Genomic DNA, 18,859 nt, shown 5'->3' on the forward strand with positions numbered 1-18,859 from the left:
TCTTATAATTCCCCAGGCTCGCTACATGCTACAGGGGAAAAACAAAATTAAATGAACGTCACCTTCCATGCATGCTTGACTCGCCATAGAATCATCGTTGCTCCCTTTTTAGAACCCGGGCCGAAACCCATTACAACCATATTCGATTACACATTTAACCTTCGGCAGTTCAAAAGTGAACCTTCCGTGCCATAACGTTGTCCACTATCTTATACGTAACGCCTGTGAAAGCTCGGACCAAGATTGGTGAGCCCTTGCAAGTTGTGCATCGCCTCGATGATATGTTGATGCAGCTGATGAAATGAGTTGTCGACGTCGCGATATGTACCGAAGAATTCTGCTGCAAGCGATAAGGGGATTGACGTCAATGGATGGACCTACGATCACAGCAATGCCAGCCACATCAGCCCTTCTGATGTATAACTCTGGAGGCATCTTCTCACCTTGAAACGGTTGAGTTGCGATAAATTTTTTGTCAAATCTGCCATTTCCTGTGCGGCTATTGAGGACAGCCCCATATATTCCACCACTACTGGTCTCTTCTCGTCTGTCAATGGTATCGCATGCTCCATTGTCTGAGAAAGATGTAAAACGGTAGTGCGCCACATCATGCTGATAAAAAGCAGCATCGGATCCGTTTGCTGTATTCGGAGGGGATATTCTGAAGTGAATATGTCCATTTTTCTGGTTAGAATGGAATTGATCCAGTGGTGGTGGTCCCAGAAATCCTCCCTTGCGTTGAGATAGATATTATCGACCAAAAACTGGTGCCTGTGGGCTAGAGCACGACCACTAATGGTTGCCATAATGATGCATTCGATAAATGTCGATGGCGCAATAGGCTCTGTCGCCGCGATTGCCTCTGAGAGAAATCCCATCAGTGTGGGCTGGTCGTTCTCAAAAGCAGCTTCGGGCGAAGGAAGACGAATCGTGATCTGGACAAAAGAAGTATTTCAGTCAGCTAGTGGCACTTATTCCAACAATCCACGCAGATAATCGTACCATTTGTTCGCTAAAAGTCAATGGAGACCCGGTTCGGATGCTAACAAATCGATCCAGGCAATATGCCATCCAAAAGGTTCGCCTCTTTCTTTCAGCCTCAACCCATTCCATCTGCGAGATCGTCATATTTAAGGGCTCTATGTTGTGAAACCAGTTAAGTTGAATCAACCGGAATGCGCGCCCAGCACTGATCCATGCTCGGCGGAAATCCACGCACATAAACTCATGAATGGCTAGCAAAAGCCAAGCTTGAACCTGCTCGATATCTGTCACCGCAAGGTTTATATTTTCTGCTTCCAAGGAATCGAGTGCACGGCGCATAAATCCGTACAAAGAGTCCCGGATGCTTTGATAATGCGCCGATACTGACGCTGCGAGAGTCCACATGGCGTATTGTAAACATATCTGGGCCTCGGTTTTGTTGGGCTGCCGGCTCCAAGAAAAATACTGGCGCTGATGGACAATGGGCGCAAATGTGTGAATTCTATCGAAATATAGTTGATCTCTACTATTAAGTTAGATCGAGGATCATTATATTTAGGACGGAAAGCCGACTCTCCTTTCTTACAACTCCTCGATCGATTTCTCCCAGCAAAAACTTGGGATATTACTTACAGATCTGCCTGCATTAAATCTGAGATATTGAACTCGTCCGGCCCTTCAGACATATCCAACACCTTCGTGGCATTGACGAAATCCTGGAATCTCGCCTCATCATTGACATTTTCAACAACATTTGGGACGTTGAATGAATTGGCGTCGAATGACGATTCTCCCAGTGAGTCATTAGTTTTCGATCCGAAGCACGGGTCCTGCAAAAACATATCTTCTTCCGGAATTGGAAGATCCCACTGTACAAAGTTCTGATCATTACATGGTAGGTTCCCAACCGCATTCTCGTTCACCACTGTCGGTACGTTTCCGGTTTGGTTATTCTGTTGCTCTTGCTCAAGTAGCCTTCCCTCAAGAACAGCTACCAAAGCGTTAGCCAGAATCTCCCTTCTTGTTGTTGAACCCAAAAATGCTCCTCATTCCCACAGCATTCAACCCCATGACATGGAATCCAAAACATACCAATTCGAGCCTGCAAGGCTTTTAGATATCCGCGCTTGGGTCCGCGAAGAGATCGAGTCGTCGAGACCAGGCATTCCTTGCCAGACGCTTCACACAATCCGCATTGAGGCTGTCGTCGATCACACCGGAGCTTTCGCCGCCGGCATTCTTCGCAGGCGGCTCCAGGCTTTTGTCGAGGCTGGGAAGTTGAAGTTGTATTTTTGAATCCCACTGATTCCGACATCTTGAGGTGAGCTTTGGTTTTCAACTTCGGACCTCTCGCGGTAGGATATAGGATTACAAAATCCTATAAAGAGATAACAAGGCGAACAGTAATGTGCGGGAAAAGTCTGAAAGCTTTCTTTTTCCTAGTCTCGAAGCAGGGGAGGTTTCCAACTGGAGAACATAGCCACGATAGTCTTTAAGACTTGGATACTGAAGGCGACATTCAAGGACACTAAAACCCACTGTCAACAGGAGGCGTGTTGGCTATAAACCAAGCATTGACTTCAAAGTTTCTGTTGATGCTGTTCATAGCTCACTCGTAAGTCCTTGGCAGGAATGTCGTGTTGTGCATGCGAATGTTCTGGGTTTCCAAAATTGACAACACCCCATACGTGCGTTTCCAGGCTGTACATGCACAATAGCGCTGGAAAGCTGAAGGAGCAGTCCCATGGTTCATGGCCTGCTAATAGAGCCATCATGAACATTAAGCCTCTCGTGACTGTTCTGGTGGTCTCCAACCCCTGCACATCCTCTTGGCGATCAGTCATGGAGGATGTGCTTGAGGCGTACAAGCTCAGGCTTTTCGCCCTTGCGTGCGGTTCTCTGCATCCCTGTTTGAGCCATTGGTGCCAGGACCTTTTCCTTTCTCTTTTTTTCTTTTTGGGCACTGGCTTCAAACACAAGTTTTGGAACGAATTTGCGCCGGGGGTTCCTGCTATATGGGTACTCTAGTAGAGGCGTATGTCCCTTGGTTCCAAGGAAAGGCCATGAGCCAACGACATCGATCCACCCCCTGAAGCTCCAGCATCCTTACACTGCACCGCACATCGGGTCAGATGCTGCCTCGGCACTCTTCAATAGGTGCATTTCTTGACACTGCTGATAAAAGAGGAAGAAGAGGATAGAATGAAAGATTCTCTTCAGCTACACAAACGGAGCGCCCGTTCAAAATACGAAATGGATGCATGTGAGAATTATACTGCATTGACTAGAATGGCCTAAGCTATTGTCAAATCCGGTTAACTAATCTCGCGCTGGAACTATCAAAATCCGAATAAAAATAGCTCTACAGCGTGTGCATTTGGGTTAAAGGGCCGCAACAGCCAACCAGTCTGGGTGCACTCTGGGGCTTGAGCGTATGCAGGATGGTGGCATCAAATCTATGCTAGAGGTTCCCACAACCCCGCGTGCATGGCCTGTCAAAGAATCTCGCGGGGAACTTAAAAACGAAAGCATATCCTGGCTAACCTGTAAGATTACAGAGAAGCCACGTTTCTTAGACTCCTGACCAGCTCGCTGCCGAATTAAATGGGCTATCCCTAGCATTGTCTACACGAAGCAACAAACCGAGACGGCGCAGTACCTCCTTCCAAAGCATAACCTGGCCATAAAAGCAGAATTGAAATGTTGTTGCCATGAATGGGAATAATCCTGCAACATACGTCTGGGTGCATATGTGCCAAAATTCGAGGAAGAGTAAACTTATCAGGATGGTCACAGGCTTGATAACCGACCAACTCGTGCAAAAGTCACGCAGTTCTTACCTCGGGATGGTGGTGGTAGTATTTTCTAGCCCAGCGCATCCCGTTTCCCTATATTCGCCTGATACATAAGATACGAGTCAATGGCCCCCTACGAATAGTTCTTTTGGAGGGGAAGCTATCCCTTGCCACCGCCAGTTAAACGAATATCCGCGAACAGAGGCACGATTATCCCCGGAAGGAACTTTTTTTTCAACTTCTGGGATGCTCAGAAGACAGGAAAGTCGCATTTCCACCCTCCACGTTATCCATGCATAAAGGAGCACGATATTCACGACCGCCGGCCAACGGAAGGTGTTCTTCCGTTTTAAGTAGCAATTTCTGCCTCTGCATAAGCTACCGTTGACACAGTGTATCCCATACTTGCATATTACATTCACCCGACGTCTGGGATGCAAAGCGGCATTGAGTGGGCATTGGCTGCGTTATACTTATTTCAGCTGCAAGCCCATAGGCTGATGGTATCCAGTATGATGCCTTGTGGCTTTTCGATTGAGCCATAAAATGTGTACATTCTGATGCCTACATTCAGCTGGGCAGCATGTCAATTGCGGCACATGCTTATGCCAAGAAGCATAACTGCTCGTGGCGAGTATTAACGAAGGTTTAAAATGGTATGGCCAACTCCGTTTTAGGGAAAAGTTCGAGAAAAAAGAAAGCTAAGTTTCACACCCTCCAATGTCCGTAAATCGATACCGTAAAGAAAACAAGATACGGTTTTTAAGCTAGGATGGTAGCTTCTGAAGCAACCAAAGCCAAACGTTTCCATACAGTAGGACTGTTTTAGTGTCATAATCTGTTTTATTCGTCCCTCACCCTCTCACAATGCTCTGGCCACATGCCTTCTGGTTTTCCTATCCAACCCGGGGATTTTGTATGTAGTGTACATACATACGTACTGCTGTAAAAATTCAGAGCAATACAACAAGCTTCTGGGCAGAAACTCCCTTGCGGATGATATCAACTCCTCCCTGAACACTCTCCAATCCCTTGCCTACAACCAAAGGAGCGGGAGCCGGCACGAAGGATCCCGCCCTCAGTGCCTTCGGCAAAAAGTCCACATAGACCATCTTACCAACATTATTATCCTTGAGCGTTGTTCCAAAGACATTCTTGACAGCTACCCCCTCTGGAGGCTCCTCAAATCCGCCCTTTGTGGTCGACACGAACTTTCTTCCGCTGGACTTCTGCACGACTTCAGCACAAGCCTTGGTGGCCGCTCCGCCTATGCAATCCATCGCACCGGCGACAGTTCTGCCCTTGAATGCGCCCACGAGCTCGTCGACGATGGTAGGGTTGCTATAGTCAAATACCTGCGCGGCACCAAGCTTCTTCACGTAATTGAAATTCTTGGGAGAGGCGGTGACGATGACTTCATAGCCGGCAGCAATAGCAAGTTGAATTGCATTGCTTCCCACGCTCGACGAGCCGCCCCAGACCAGCAGGGTTTCTCCAGTTGGGTTCTGGGGAGGCTCTGCTGGGGGCTGAAGCTTTAGGAAAGCATCCTGGAAGAGCCCGCAGGACGCGGTGGAGAATGCCAGTGGTATGACGGCAGCGTCTTGGAAAGAGATGCTCTCAGGCAGCTCGGCGGCCATATTTGTCGGGACGATGGTGTAGGCCTGGAAACCGTTGTCCTGGTTGCGTTTTGTGGCCATGCCGACGGCGTGACCGACTATGCGGTCTCCCCTCTTGAATCGGGTTACATTTGGCCCGACATCTTTAACGACACCAGCAACATCCTGGCCCAGGATGGTCGGGTACTCGAAGGGCCACCAGGCAAAAGCCTGAAGGCTACCATCGACAGGGTTGATGGCGACGGCGTGATTTCGAACGAGAATCTCGTTTTCGCCGGGAGTCCAGAGCGGCGCGGGCTTGACTTCGAAAGGAGTGGCTTTGGCGGCAGTAAGCCAGGCCGCGGAGTTGCAAGCCATTGTGTATCTGCGGCTGATAGTTAGTCGCGGGGAGGCTGACAAAGGCAAAGCGAGAATAGGCTGCCGTGGCTTTTGCGTGAAGTCCTCTGCTGACGAGAAACGAAGGGGATACGAAAGACTTTATGGAAATCCCATGCATGCTTTCCTATGGGGTCGCCCAAGGCGATGCGGAAATATATACGCCCATGTAGCTCTATGTGAGCCATCGATGGACGTGTCAATAAGTCCGAGGCCGAAGGTCTAATAACTCCGCGCGATCCCATCTACCTAAAAATCAAGCTCAGAGCCAAGCCTTGGCAGTATTGCTTGGCGCACCCGATGCGGCGGTGTGGCGCTGTTTAGGCGCAGATCCCGCCCCACATCCCGACCGATTGACAGCCGCTGCGGAGAGCCTCTTCGCTACAAGCACTGTTAAGAAGCGCTCCTCGGGGGCAAAGCAAAAAAAGGTTCCAAATATCGTTGGCAGGGGACTTTCCTCGACAAGTAGGGACGAGACGGTAGCGGAGCAGAAGAAACTCCGGGGAGAGCTTTATTTAGCCTTCCGTATTCTGCCGAACCATTCCCGGCTAACTGTCCCTAGAGGACATCCTTGGTCGTGCGGACATCGCTTCGCGTATACATATGCAGGCTGATTAAAAAAGACATGTTCCCTCGGAAATGTTTGGATTCCTAGCGAGCGAATGAAAAACGCCAAATCAATCACCTCAAGGCGAATGCGGGATCCAGACACGAGTCTCAGTTAACCCCGAATGCAACCTCGCGATGGTCGATAAATCCGAGCCTGTCTTGGAGATCAAGTTTTTAGCCTCAACGATACTATTTTCCTTTGTTAATTCCCTTCCATTTTTTTTGATTCGTTCGTCTGTTTTACTACGTTTGGACTTCAAGTTGTGTGCTGTGTGTCATGCACCTGGCCCGGGGTCGGGCATTTCATCCGTCCAGTCAAAGGAGCGGACTGGGAGATTTTAAGGAATGGCCCACGACCCACATGCCCACCGCTTGCTTCTGCTACATGAACGATAGGATTTCCAAGCGGGTGGAAGCACTTAAGTTACCCGGGGAATGGTGGGGCAAGAAGGGACATTTGTAGCTCTACCTATCTCGTTTGCTGTGTAACCAATGGATTTTCCGATGCATCGTCCTAGTGGCTGATTAGCGAAACAGCTTTCTGCGTTCTCCTCCTTAAAACCTACATCTCCAATCTACACCTGTCTACGGGCAATTCCCACGTAGGATGATAAAACGGACTGTCAAAAAGAGTTGTAGCAATAAATGCCTCTCTAATTGGACTTCACTGCCCTTCCAAACGGTCCATAACATTCAAGGGCACGGCAACAAGTGCAATCGCGGGGCCCATCTCATCAATGGGCCAGCCCCAATGCACATCGGCCTATTTACATATCTGCCATAATAAAACACTTCATCGCCATTACCTCCGCCTTCTCCAGATCCCAAACTTCAAGTTTTGCATAAGGATCGTCCCTGACCAGTTCCCACACTTCCTCCTCCGTCCTTGCTTTGATCAAGTGGATGCTCCCAGTGATCTTCTGGAGCCCGTCTTCCATACTTGTCGGCTGTGAAGAGAGAAGGGGGCCGCCAAAGATAATGGTGCCATTTTCCATCAATGGTTTGTTATGAGAGACGTGCAGTGGTCGGTTTTCTAGGCGTGTCTCGAGCACATCTGGTCTGTCGGGCAGGCGGACGAACCATTCGTACTTCTGAGACATTGTTGTTCCTTTCCCTTTGTCCTGGTTTTGAGACTCTTCGCACTTGATGTTAGCTTTAGCTCATAGCTCGAGGTGAAGTGGACTGACCAGGAGAGCAAGAGGTAAGTCTAGCGAACGACGTGGGCGTTCAACGTCGCAAGTAAGTGTATATTCTTAGGCTATCGGACGTTTTGCGGGCAAGAGTTGAGAGAGATCATAGATTGCTGATCGAGATATACTGATATACTTCCTTGTTTGTTCCATTCTATCAAAGAGATACTCCGTCCATCCTGATGCCCTCGGGTGGATTTCTCCGAATCATTTTCTTCTACATAGCAGAGCCTGCAGATACCACCGGCACGAAACGGGATCTGGGCGGATCGGAGTTTCTCCCGCTGAACCCAAAGAGCCAGAACATCTCTTTTAAATCAACCAGTCCGACTTCGCATGCTATACTATCAGGTAAAAGCGCACCAAGGATTTCAATTTCAACCCCGCACTCCCAAGCCCCAATGCTCAACGTAGAGATATCGGTCAGTGTAACATTCTCTATTTTGAAACCCATTCCTGAACCTGTAGTAAAACCATTAAACATTGAAATTCAATGGTCAAGTAATGATAGTCACCAAGGATCTAGTATTTTTGTATTCAAGAAACACTAACTTTATGGAGATATTCAATTTCCAAGTGGAAGGGACTGAAAATCTCTGCCGTTCTATCATCAGGTATAGTGTAGGATCCGAAGTAGGACTGGATAAACGAAGAGGCCAGGATCTTGCAAATTAAAATGGTTCTCCGCACGCAGAGAACCATTCCTTGCTCGCTTTCCGACTTTAGGGACAGACAATCTGGATTCACCCGAAGCTACATCCGCAGTCGCCTGATAACTAAAGGCTCAGTCTGCCCAGAATATTTTGATTCAAGTCACATGGAGACACCTATCGATTTAGAGATAAGAAAGAACAGCGATTGCCAGTTTCACCAAAGCACGGCTTTGTCATTCTCCCCTCAGAGCGCAAAACCAGAGCTGCAAAACAAGAGATTTCCTCGGTTGAGAGGACGATCCGAGGCCGCATTCCACGCCCAGCTAACTAACGAACGCGTCTCTTCATCTCAAGCGCTTGACGATGCACTCAGACTTCAGGGTTCAAGTGACTTTCACGGTCGATTGCCAACCCCCCCAAGTGGAGCTTTCCCCTACGAGTGCCCTTCGTATGACCTCCATCCTCAGTCAAGTGTGTTTATCTCGGAAATGACAGCATCAAACCTCAGTTCCTAGATAAACTAGCCTCACTGGGAGAATTGCAGCCGCTGACCGAATATTGAGAAGACACTCCTGACTGCCAAAATATCACAAACGGTGTTTTTACAACTGGAGGCCGCATTGTGATCCCCGAACCATTTCAAAGGGCCCATCAAGGACCAAATGAAGACACCGCTCATGCCATAGCGGTCTAATCTCAGTGATTGCAGAGGACCAGTTCAGGTTATGTTAGAGGTTCAGGATGTCAGAGGCCACGGTCATCAATGAGAACTTCTGGCAAAATATGACTAGACAAGTGCATTCATAGAGGCCAGTATGATATGTTGCAACATGACTCTAGGCATTCCGAGACTTCAAATGAAAGAGTAAGCGCCAAAATGCAATGCCAAACTGTATTTGAAAGATAGAATATTCATTGTGTCAGAACTCTCTCTTGGGCACACTAGCCATCGCTCTATTGAACCCCTGAGGAGCAGAGTCAACATTCAACATGGGTTTGGCTACATTGTCCTTGTACTTGGGAACGCCATATCCAATCAGCATGTGGTAATACAGTCGTAAATGACATCTTGCGCATTGGGATGCATCTCAGGATGGGCCAACCCAGGTTGCCCCAGGAATAACTAGATCTTTATCTGGGTTTGGAACTGCATCTCTCCGCACTCGCCAGAGAGCTGTGACAGTCCGTGAGGGTTCAATGTTCATTCTCACTTTATGCTGAGGAGAAGAAAAATTCTGCTCAGGGTAGCTTTGCAATGCAGCTCAAAACCAGTATGAGAAGGTAAATGATTCTGCAAATCAACCTTTGAGGAATAACAGATATAATCATGAGCGGAAACTTCCAGCATGGAAGCTCCTTTGGCGTGTTGTGATTCGAAACACTATCGAATTGAACTTGGACACCAAAACTCATTCAGTCAGAACGCAGTCAGGCTGATCCAATTGAGTAAATCCTCTTTCAGTTTTTAATATACGAGGAATCCCTGAGGCGGACAACCATTGTCAGTCAACAACCCCGGGTGAGGAGGGCATCTGCAACTTTCAATAGGCTAAAGAAAAAAGCCATCACCACAATTGCTGGTGATCTACTACACAAAATCCATTTATGAAATTGATTGGAAAAAAGCTTGAAGCATCCTTTGCGGTTTTCGATTCTTGCTTTTCCGTCTTGACCGAGCAAAGACCCGAAGTTTTTCAATTTTTTGGGACGAAAGAAAAGATCGCATAACACGCTGCGCTCGATTCGAGAATGACAATGTTCCCTTCGCTCGTCTTTGTTGGTTTTTATTGGGAATTAAACCTTTTTCTTCTTTTAAATGTATTCCAAGGACAATGTTCCCTTCGCTCGTCTCAAGGACAATGTTGATGGCAGAAGTGAAAGGGACGAGGTGGTCGAAAGTTTAAAAGTCGAGGAAGTCCGCTTGGGCCCGTGTTCTGATAAGATAAAAGTGAGAACTTGACTCGTTGTTATTGTCCATTTTCCCACCACCCGACACGGCGTACGGAGCACAGGTACTCTCTTTCTAGAGATTGAAATATATGATTCTTATCAGTCTTCATTGATTGATTTAAAAAGTGGAGAGAAAAAAACAGCAATTGGATCGCCCGGTTCGCAGTTTTCGCTCTCGATCCAACGATGACACCCCCACCTCCGAAGCGCCAAAAGCGCAATGAATACCGCGATGAAGCAAAAGCCCAAGAATCCGGGGCAATTCAGATGCCAAGGAAGAGACTTTACCGTCAGCGTGCTCATGCGAATCCGTTTTCGGATCATCATTTGAGCTAGTGAGCATTCCGACGCCTCCCTTCCCACCGACAATAGCTGTGCTAATCGCAACGAATGACAGTCCAATTAGCCCTGACCACATGGACTGGTCCATCCATTTCCCTGCATACGTGGACCCGGATGAGAGTAAGACAAATTTGGCTGGCTTTCGAAAATTGTTGAAAGATGTGGAGGTTGCAGATATAGGGTGCGGCTTTGGGGGGTTGCTTGTCGCATTGGCTCCAGTGATGCCTGATACGTTGATGGTTGGTAGGTTTTCTGCATCGAATTTCCCTTGTTGTCGATAGATATCTTCTGAACTCGGATTATAGGGATGGAGATCCGCATTCAGGTTCTCGAATACGTGACAGCACGGATCCAGGCCCTTCGCTCCCAAAGGCCTCCCCCAGAGGCCCCACAAGAGTCCTCCTCACCAGATAAGAGCGAGTCTCAACTTCAAAATCAATCATCAATCCAGTCTTCACCTTCAGCTGCTGTGTCCTCCGCGTCATACCAGAATATCTCCGCCATTCGCTCGAACACGATGAAATTCCTCCCCAATTTCTTCTCGCGCCATCAACTCTCATCCATATTCATATGCTTCCCAGACCCACACTTTAAGGCTCGGAAGCATAAGGCGCGAATCGTCTCCACGTCGCTGAATGCAGAGTATGCATACGTGCTAAGACCGGGAGGAAAGTTATATACCATCACCGATGTTGAGGACTTGCACCTATGGATGGTGAGCCACTTTGAGGGAACTGCGGATGAAGTAGCAGGCAATGGTGCGGCCGGCGTGAGTGAATTGTGGGAAAGGGTGGATGACGAAGAATTAGATAAAGATGAATGTGTGAGAATCATGAGAGACGAGACCGAAGAGGGGAAGAAGGTGACGAGGAATGGAGGGCAGAAGTTCGTTGCAGTTTGGCGGAGAAAGGAGGATCCGGAATGGATTCCTTAAGTTTTTATATCTCTTTGCACCCCAGGTGGCCCCTACCAGATATCCACATGCCATCTACATTTTGTGAACTTACTATATATAGAGTCCGCTCAAGCCTCCTCCAGTTGGAAACTAGAAGAAAATATGGCGTCAAAGAGCAGACATCGTCGTTTTGCAAGTACTAATATGTACTACTTCTACACTCCCTGACGGCAGATCAAGGGAAATCTGTAAGAGATCGAAACGCAGTACCCGATCCAAGGAACCCCAATGAACTTGAATATCAAAAACTAAGCTTCTATACACCACTCAGGGGGATCCAGCCTCTTTCAATGCGAAACACGATAAAAAGAAATTATATATACCATTCATTTCACCAAGTCCCAAAACGTTCAGGCCTTCAACCTCCTCGCTTCACAGCTTTCACAAGCCGCTGTCTCCACAGGTCCCCCGATTTGCCTTCCCTTCGCTGTGACTCTCGGTTTTCCCTGCCGAGCGAAAAACCTTCCCTCGGGCCCAAACCCCCCGCCGCACTCACAACATACAAAGCACTTCTCATGCCATTGACCACCAAGTGCAGTAACCACCACATCCTCTACCACCGGCAGCTTGCACGCACGACACTTGTCCGCCGTCCGGCGCGAGTGGCAGCGTACGCACCACGCATACCCTTCTTTCTCGACAAACGGCGTCTCAGGCGTGAACGGGTCACCGCACTCAGCACAGAAGAAATGGCCCACGTGCCATTCGGCGCCACATGCAACGATTACCTCTCCCTCGATGGGGGTCTTGCAACTTTTGCAGCGCGGGGAGAACAGTTCGTGGAAGTCGAGATGGCAATAAAATCGGGGGTAGTTCATTTCTTGATCGTCTTCGTGTGAATCGGCGAGGCGCTCCGCACGGCTGGACTCGGGTTCTTGGTAAAAAGCAACGCATTCGAGCGCGGTGCTGCAGTGGTAGCATGTGAAGCATTCAGGATGGAGCCGGTGATCACACGCAGTCACTATCCGTCCGGAAATTGGCAGGCCGCAGGCAGCACAGGCCGCGGTGGGGAAATTGATACTGGTAGGAGTAATATGGCTAAAGCGGCTTTTGGACAATGCCGCTGCCTTCTTGCTGCGTTGTTCGGCTGCATACTTTTTGGGGTCAGGGAGTTCTCGTCGCTTTGGCTCATTTTGAGGTGGCATTGAAGAAATGGGAGGACCTAGTTCTGATACAAGGATAGACGGCGGCGTGGAGTCTTCGCATTCAACACTGATTGAGGGAACGCTTGGGGCCTCGCTCACATTGATTGTAGGTGCTAGATCTTTGTGTGGAGTAGAGGTATTCTCAATCGACGGCCGCGATGACGATTGTCCGAAGCCTTGTCGGGCGCCTCTCGAATTGGCGTAGGCTTCCTCTTCTGGAGCTTTCCAGTCAGGATCAAAACTCACAATGGGACGGCCAGGCCGATCACTGACAGCTGATGGCATAGGGAGTCTGGAACTCCTGTCCTTGAGCCTCATGCTGGTTGCAGCACGAATCTCCTCACTACGTATCTCGATCCCGTCTTTTGTAGGCGAAGTTTCCTGCTCTTTTGTGGAGTTGGCAGTCGTAGAGAAATTGTTGGCCTTGTAAAAAGGATTTTTGGACTGAGTGGGAGGATTTTTGTGAATATCAAAAATGGACAGTTTCTTCTCGCTACCGGCTCTATTATTAGCCTGCCGAGGAAGGGATCGTGCACCGCGTGGGAGCGAGTTTCGAGCCTTCACCCTAAGAGCAGAGGGTATAAATTTATCGGTCGCTGCCTCAGCCTTGGAGCTCGGATCTTCGGGCTCCTCGTAGATCTGGTCTTCTGGGTTTCTAAACAGCCCCTTTGAAGAATCGCTGTTAGAAATTCGCGATAGCTGGGGGTGGGGAGCCTGCTGCATGTCATCTTCCGGCAAAGAAAAATTTACTTTTGAAGTCCGCCTCAGAGATGAATTCTTTTTAACTCTGAAAGTAGAATTATCGTGGTGAGTTTGGGGCCTTGTCCCATGAACTCCTGCTGGAAATGAGATTCTATGGGAATTAGCGGAGTTGCTTCCACCAGAACTGTCAGACTCAGAGAGGTCTCGTCCAGATCTCGAAATTGCAGAGCTATGGCTTCTAAAATGGCCTCCCCTTTCAGAATATCGTAGAAAACGATTCGCAACGTCAGGGTTGCGGTAGGGGGCATGTTGATTCTGTTCCTGGAATCCATACTTCTGGTGCTGCAAGACCAAGTCCACAGCTTCCTCGTGTGCTGCGTCGTACAGACGTTGTTCCTCATCTTGGAGGTCCATTTCTTCCAGTGCGTTTCGCAGCGAGCGTGCTGCCTGTTTTTCGACCCATCTGTGGCCGCTCTCTCGGTACTGAGCATTTGGTGACGACACTATCGGTGTAGACGACGTATTCCTGGGGGTCTCATCCACCGTTTCCTCCGGGATACTTGTGTATTCTCCAGGTTCGTTCTGCTGGAGAAGTTCGGACATATATCGACGGTGGGACAGAGCGCTGGAAGAACGCGGAAAGAGATCGCCGGTGGCCGGGCCGGAGGGGTCCGCTGGCCTGGACATTGAGAGGGCAGAGGACGCTCTAGGCGGCAGGTCATTGTTCTGCGGAGATCCTAAGAGAGCCGTGTCTTTCGTAGGGAGCGGGCGGGAGCCAATTGGGCGGGGAGGGCGGTTGTTTCGAAGGTCCTTGAGGTAGTGGGCTGCGTAGGAAGAGTTAGTCAACCAAAGGATGCAGCCTCCACTTCATAGACACTCAATATTGACTCAAGACGAAGACCATATCGGTTCGGTTCTCCCGCAAAGGGGGCGTATCTCTCCCTGAGGGACTCTTCTTCCTGTTCTACTCACCGAGCTGGTCGTCGTCCATGAAGGTTGGGTTGGGAGGAGACACCTTCCGGGTACCGGACTTGAATCGGATGGAATGGACCATGGCTGTCTCTGCGGACGATTCTCGACTGTAAATAATGAAGTGATCGTGTTCACCATAAAAGTGGACCTGCCTGTACGGAGTAGTTATATCGGTTCAGCGTGAAGAGAGTGGACAGCAATTCAGCCAGCCATGGGCTTGCTCTTTGTTGACCTAGCAGCAGCAGCAGCAGCACAGATACGTCAGAGGAGCAGGATTTGGGGAAAAGAGAGATGACTCTCAGACATCCAACTCCTCGAAGACTCACTCAGATAATTGGAGATCGGCGGGGAGTCGAGGGCTGCGTTCGTTGGCTGTATCCTTTATACGCCCGCCGGCAGTCCTCGCGTATCACCAGCCGCCAACGCATCGAGCGAGTCTGTGACGTATCCGGCCAGGGTGTGTGCGTGTTTACACTAGCGAGTCTCGCTGCCCGTTGCCAGGGCCAACCGGCTCTCTCTGTTTCACACAGCGCTCTTCAATCGATGCAATATTTACTCTGCGCGACTACCAAGTACATCCCTACACGCTGACTTCCTGGAATCGAGGGTAAACCACGACCAATCTGGAGGGTTCCGCGGCTGGTGATCCGGTATCGAAGTTATCATTGGTGCCACCGGTGATCGCATCATCCACCTTGGTGGGAGTGACGAGCTAACTCTGTAACTACATAATTTAGCCGCTGGCCCCGTCACAGAGATCGCTGCCGCAATCAGCCAACCTTAGTTTCGTCAAAGTGGTCGTCGTTGCAGAATTGGATCGAGGCGTGGAGAGGGCGCCAGCCAGGATTCGGGAAGCCTTCCGGCGATCCTCGTCAAAGGCGGCCGTGTGAACTCCCTCGACCCAGCTTTGCAAATATGAAACAGTCATGATAATGACTTCATATATATATATATATATATATACGTGGTGAACTCCACGTCTGTAACGCCACACATCGTACTCCGTAGACTTGGCAAAGCTGGATCGTCCCCTGCGTCGTTCTCGACTGCTGACTGTTTTGACTCCTGGCTTACGATGTGCACGATGCGATTAACCCATTGAATTGCCTGGATCAGCATGCGTGCGTACGTATGCCGCTGGACAATTACTCCATTCCCCCTTTGTCTCTCTGCTTTCTTTTTGCCTGTGTAAATGCTAATCATAGACTGGGCTTTTGGCGGACGCAAATTTATCACTCAAACATATTAAATATTATTGCTCATTCAATTCTCCTTGAATCTGGTAACTAAACAGGCGGAGGGGCGGCAGATCTGGGATCCCGATCGCCGGCATTCCCGAGTGCATTCAAACGATCTCAGTGCCTCAGGTGGTTACGGCAAAGAACTTCCCACTTTTCTTCCCCTGTGACACACAGACTCTTTTCGCGAGAAAGCCACATATGTAGGGAGTTCTGCCTGCCCAGTTCCGGTTCCGATCCCATTCAGAGATCTGTCTGGGCCCACTAACCCGAAAGCTGTCCGGGCGATTCGCCGGGTTGCATTCTGGCGAAGGTGAAGGTTTCGCTCAGCGAAGCGCAGAGAAAGCTCGCAATTCTTACACTTGAATGCCCCTGTGGTTTGTTTTCGCAGTTTGTTGACTCCGATCCCCCTCCAGTTGACCAGGATCCCACCTCGCGCACCCAGTCGTCGCGCCCGCAGATCCCTTCGTTTCTCCCCAATGGAATGCTGGGCCTGCATGGCTCCATCGGCACGTCGGACCTTCTGCCTCATGGATGCCACGATGGTCACCCAGGCCACCCCGTCCAGCCTCTGAGTCCGGGCTAGACGCGGGTAGGCCAATGAGGACGCAGATGCAAGGGTACAATTGCTTTTTGCCTTTTTTTTTTTTTTTTTTTTTGATTTTCTAAAAAGAACGAAAAGTTCAAAAACGGAAGACGAGAGAGCAGGGCCCAGCGCAGGTGATCCTTTGGCCGCGAATAGAGTTCCCTGACACCCGGTTCAGTCGGCACCGCGTCCCGAAGCCTCACGCTCAGCGCGCAGTCGGGGAAAAGCAGCGCTGGGAGAGTTACCCGGTTCCCCCCACATTGGGGCCCTGCTCTCTAGCGCCCGATTGGCCACCTCCGCCTTGTCTGGGCCACCTCGGTCTGTCGAGAGAGAGGGAAGACCCGAGCAGTTTGACGGTCAGGATGGGGCAAAATTCCGGCACAATTCCCGCAAAATCCCCCCACAGACCCCAACTTTCTGAGGCGGTAGGGCGCTGCGAAGATATGCCTAGGCACAGCTCTCCAGCCATGCCAATCCGGGAGTTAACTCCTCGATCTCGTCCACCGTATTTCCTGATCGCACCTCTTTGGCACGAAGGAACTGGTGTTCCAGGACACCGCTAGGCTAGGAAAGGTGGGTGCAGCCGGGATGCTTCAAAAAGAAAGCAACTGTTGCTCTCTTCCCCCACGGACAGCGCTAGAACGGGTCAACGGGGCCAGCAAATTTATAAGCCCGACGCGCCCTGCAACGGTGCGCGTCGTCCCTCAATTTGAACCGGCCGTTCGCTCGATGGATATTGTGAGGCTCGACGTATGCCGTTGGTGCTGCCGGCATTATCCACTTATCTATATTAACTAAAGTCCACCAACCCTTGCGGAGCAGTTCTAGCTATTTTATTTTTCCTGATTTCCCTTTTCCTTTTTGCCCTCTGTGCGAGTCGCGTGCACTTTTGACTAATTTCCAACCCAAAAAAAAAAAGGGGATTAATGTCTGCGGCCATAACTAGGCCTTAACTAACCAGGACCATGGGCGACAATTCGTCTATCCGAATCACGCATCCACCATTACCGGGTGCAGATGAGAAAAGAGATACTGATGGTACCGAACTGTCCGGCGACGAAGTGACTCCGTCATCTGCGGAGGATGGATTGGAGGAGAAGCCACCAGAAGACGTCCCACCAGATGGCGGGTATGGCTGGGTGTGTGTTGCTTGTGCAGCTTTCATCAACGGAAATACATGGGGAGTTAACAGTGTACGCTACATCCCTCTCCTGTATCTGACTTGCGAACGCATTGCTCACTTGTTCTATGTAGTCTTACGGTGTCTTCTTGTCCCACTATCTCTCTAACGATATATTCCCCAATATGAGCGCAATCGGATACGCCTTCACCGGCGGCCTAAGCATGTCTTGCGCCCTCTTAATATCACCTTTGGTCACCCACCTGATACACCTTTTCGGCAATCGAACAATTCTGAATATAGGGGTCTGCCTGCAAACTATCTCGTTCATCGGAGCATCATTTGCCAAAGAGCAGTGGCATTTATTCTTAAGTCAGGGCGTATGCTTTGGTGTGGGAATGGGGTGTATTTTCATTGGATCTGTTGGGATCACCCCGCAGTGGTTCCTGAAGAAACGAAGTGTTGCAAACGCAATCGCTGCCGCTGGCTCGGGGATGGGAGGACTTGCGTACTCCTTAGGAGCCGGCGCGATGATCCCCCGTCTTGGATTGGCCTGGGCTTTCCGTGTTCTTGGAATCACCACGTTCAGCATCAATATAGTCGCGTGCAATCTGCTGAGAGACCGGAATAAGGCCGTAGGAAGCCGTTATCGCGCATTTCATTTTCCACTACTGAAGCGGCCCGAGTTTCTGCTGCTTCAAGCTTGGGGCATTTTCAGCTTGCTTGGCTACGTCGTGCTTATCTTCAGTCTTCCCAATTTCGCACTCTCTATTGGCCTTTCTCCGCATCAAGGGAGTATTGTCGGCGCCCTTCTCAATTTGGGACAAGGCCTAGGCAGACCTGTAATAGGTCTCATCAGTGACCGTTTTGGGAGGATCAACATGGCCACTGTTTTCACATTCTTCTGTGGCCTTCTTTGCTTCGCCGTCTGGATTCCGTCTCTCAACATGGGAGTGCTATGTTTTTTTGCCATAATCGTGGGCACTGTTGCAGGAACTTTCTGGACCACTGTCGTTCCCGTCTGTGCAGAAGTAATCGGGATGCAAGAATTACCAGCCGGGCTTAGTATATCTTGGGTGCTCATTGTGCCGCCGACGACGGTGTCAGAACCAATCGCCGTTTTGCTAAAGGACGACTCTAAAAAACAGTGGGTCTACCTCTATGCGCAGATATTCACAGGCCTGGTATACATCGTGGCGGGTATTAGCATATGGCTCGTCCGTGGCTGGAAAATTGGTCAGGTAGAAATAGCAGCGAAGAAGAGAGCCGTAGCCCTTGCAGCTGGCACTTCTGCAACACTGAAAAGCCGTCATCCAGACACAAACACCCCGTCGGTTCCTGAGAACCAGCTTTCGCCCGATAGAGATGCTTCAAGCCACCCTAATGAGCATACTATTTCTGCTCTGCCGTCTCCGCCTTCACCTGAGATAGACACCCGGGTTTGGTCTCCGGTTCATTTGCTGCGCAGGATGATGGTCCGTGGCCATGTTTGACGATGGAGAGACGGGGACTTCTCCATATACCTAATAGTTGCAAGATCCTGGCACGATACCTATATGTTATGGCATTATGGATGTGCTATAGCCTAGCGATGCCTTCCTAAGCCTGAGGCATCTCTTACAAAAAA

At 49.7% G+C, this 18,859-nt stretch overlaps 6 protein-coding genes across 6 annotated transcripts; 2 read left to right on the top strand and 4 right to left on the bottom strand.

Moving 5' to 3' along the window:
- Nucleotides 1-383: 383 nt before the first annotated feature.
- Nucleotides 384-2,299, bottom strand: D8B26_006751 (uncharacterized protein; the record flags this gene model as incomplete). The annotated part of the gene is made up of 4 exons (XM_066125282.1): nucleotides 384-935; nucleotides 1,003-1,510; nucleotides 1,618-1,975; nucleotides 2,077-2,299. 4 exons carry the CDS (start codon nucleotides 2,297-2,299, stop codon nucleotides 384-386), a joined length of 1,641 nt encoding a protein of 546 aa, XP_065981364.1.
- Nucleotides 2,300-4,732: 2,433 nt separating this feature from the next.
- Nucleotides 4,733-5,752, bottom strand: D8B26_006752 (putative secondary metabolism biosynthetic enzyme; the record flags this gene model as incomplete). The annotated part of the gene is made up of 1 exon (XM_003070189.2): nucleotides 4,733-5,752. The coding sequence occupies one exon, from the start codon at nucleotides 5,750-5,752 to the stop codon at nucleotides 4,733-4,735; it is 1,020 nt and encodes a 339-aa protein (XP_003070235.2).
- Nucleotides 5,753-7,146: 1,394 nt separating this feature from the next.
- D8B26_006753 (uncharacterized protein) lies at nucleotides 7,147-7,479 on the bottom strand (the record flags this gene model as incomplete). The annotated part of the gene is made up of 1 exon (XM_003070190.2): nucleotides 7,147-7,479. The coding sequence occupies one exon, from the start codon at nucleotides 7,477-7,479 to the stop codon at nucleotides 7,147-7,149; it is 333 nt and encodes a 110-aa protein (XP_003070236.2).
- Nucleotides 7,480-10,280: 2,801 nt separating this feature from the next.
- TRM8 (tRNA (guanine-N(7)-)-methyltransferase (tRNA(m7G46)-methyltransferase)) lies at nucleotides 10,281-11,547 on the top strand. Its single transcript, XM_003070191.2, has 3 exons — nucleotides 10,281-10,507; nucleotides 10,570-10,757; nucleotides 10,820-11,547. Exons 1-3 carry the CDS (start codon nucleotides 10,359-10,361, stop codon nucleotides 11,446-11,448), a joined length of 966 nt encoding a protein of 321 aa, XP_003070237.2. The 5' UTR covers nucleotides 10,281-10,358; the 3' UTR covers nucleotides 11,449-11,547.
- A 130-nt stretch (nucleotides 11,548-11,677) lies between these two features.
- D8B26_006755 (uncharacterized protein) lies at nucleotides 11,678-14,370 on the bottom strand (the record flags this gene model as incomplete). Its single annotated transcript, XM_003070192.2, has 2 exons — nucleotides 11,678-14,140; nucleotides 14,289-14,370. The coding sequence occupies 2 exons, from the start codon at nucleotides 14,368-14,370 to the stop codon at nucleotides 11,820-11,822; spliced, it is 2,403 nt and encodes an 800-aa protein (XP_003070238.1). The 3' UTR covers nucleotides 11,678-11,819.
- Nucleotides 14,371-16,684: 2,314 nt separating this feature from the next.
- Nucleotides 16,685-18,725, top strand: D8B26_006756 (uncharacterized protein; the record flags this gene model as incomplete). Its single annotated transcript, XM_003070193.2, has 2 exons — nucleotides 16,685-17,305; nucleotides 17,367-18,725. Exons 1-2 carry the CDS (start codon nucleotides 17,078-17,080, stop codon nucleotides 18,723-18,725), a joined length of 1,587 nt encoding a protein of 528 aa, XP_003070239.2. The 5' UTR covers nucleotides 16,685-17,077.
- Nucleotides 18,726-18,859: the final 134 nt, after the last annotated feature.

This window comes from Coccidioides posadasii, chromosome 3 (genome assembly GCF_018416015.2).
Source record: "Coccidioides posadasii str. Silveira chromosome 3, complete sequence".
Lineage (NCBI taxonomy): Eukaryota > Fungi > Ascomycota > Eurotiomycetes > Onygenales > Onygenaceae > Coccidioides > Coccidioides posadasii.

Excerpts from the sequence above, each read along its gene's own strand:
- TRM8 (XM_003070191.2), top strand. The coding sequence starts at position 10,359 with ATGACACCCCCACCTCCGAAGCGCCAAAAGCGCAATGAATACCGCGAT. Across the intron at positions 10,508-10,569 it reads TCGGATCATCATTTGAGCTA|TCCAATTAGCCCTGACCACA; the intron begins GTGAGCATTCCG and ends AACGAATGACAG. Across the intron at positions 10,758-10,819 it reads GCCTGATACGTTGATGGTTG|GGATGGAGATCCGCATTCAG; the intron begins GTAGGTTTTCTG and ends CTCGGATTATAG.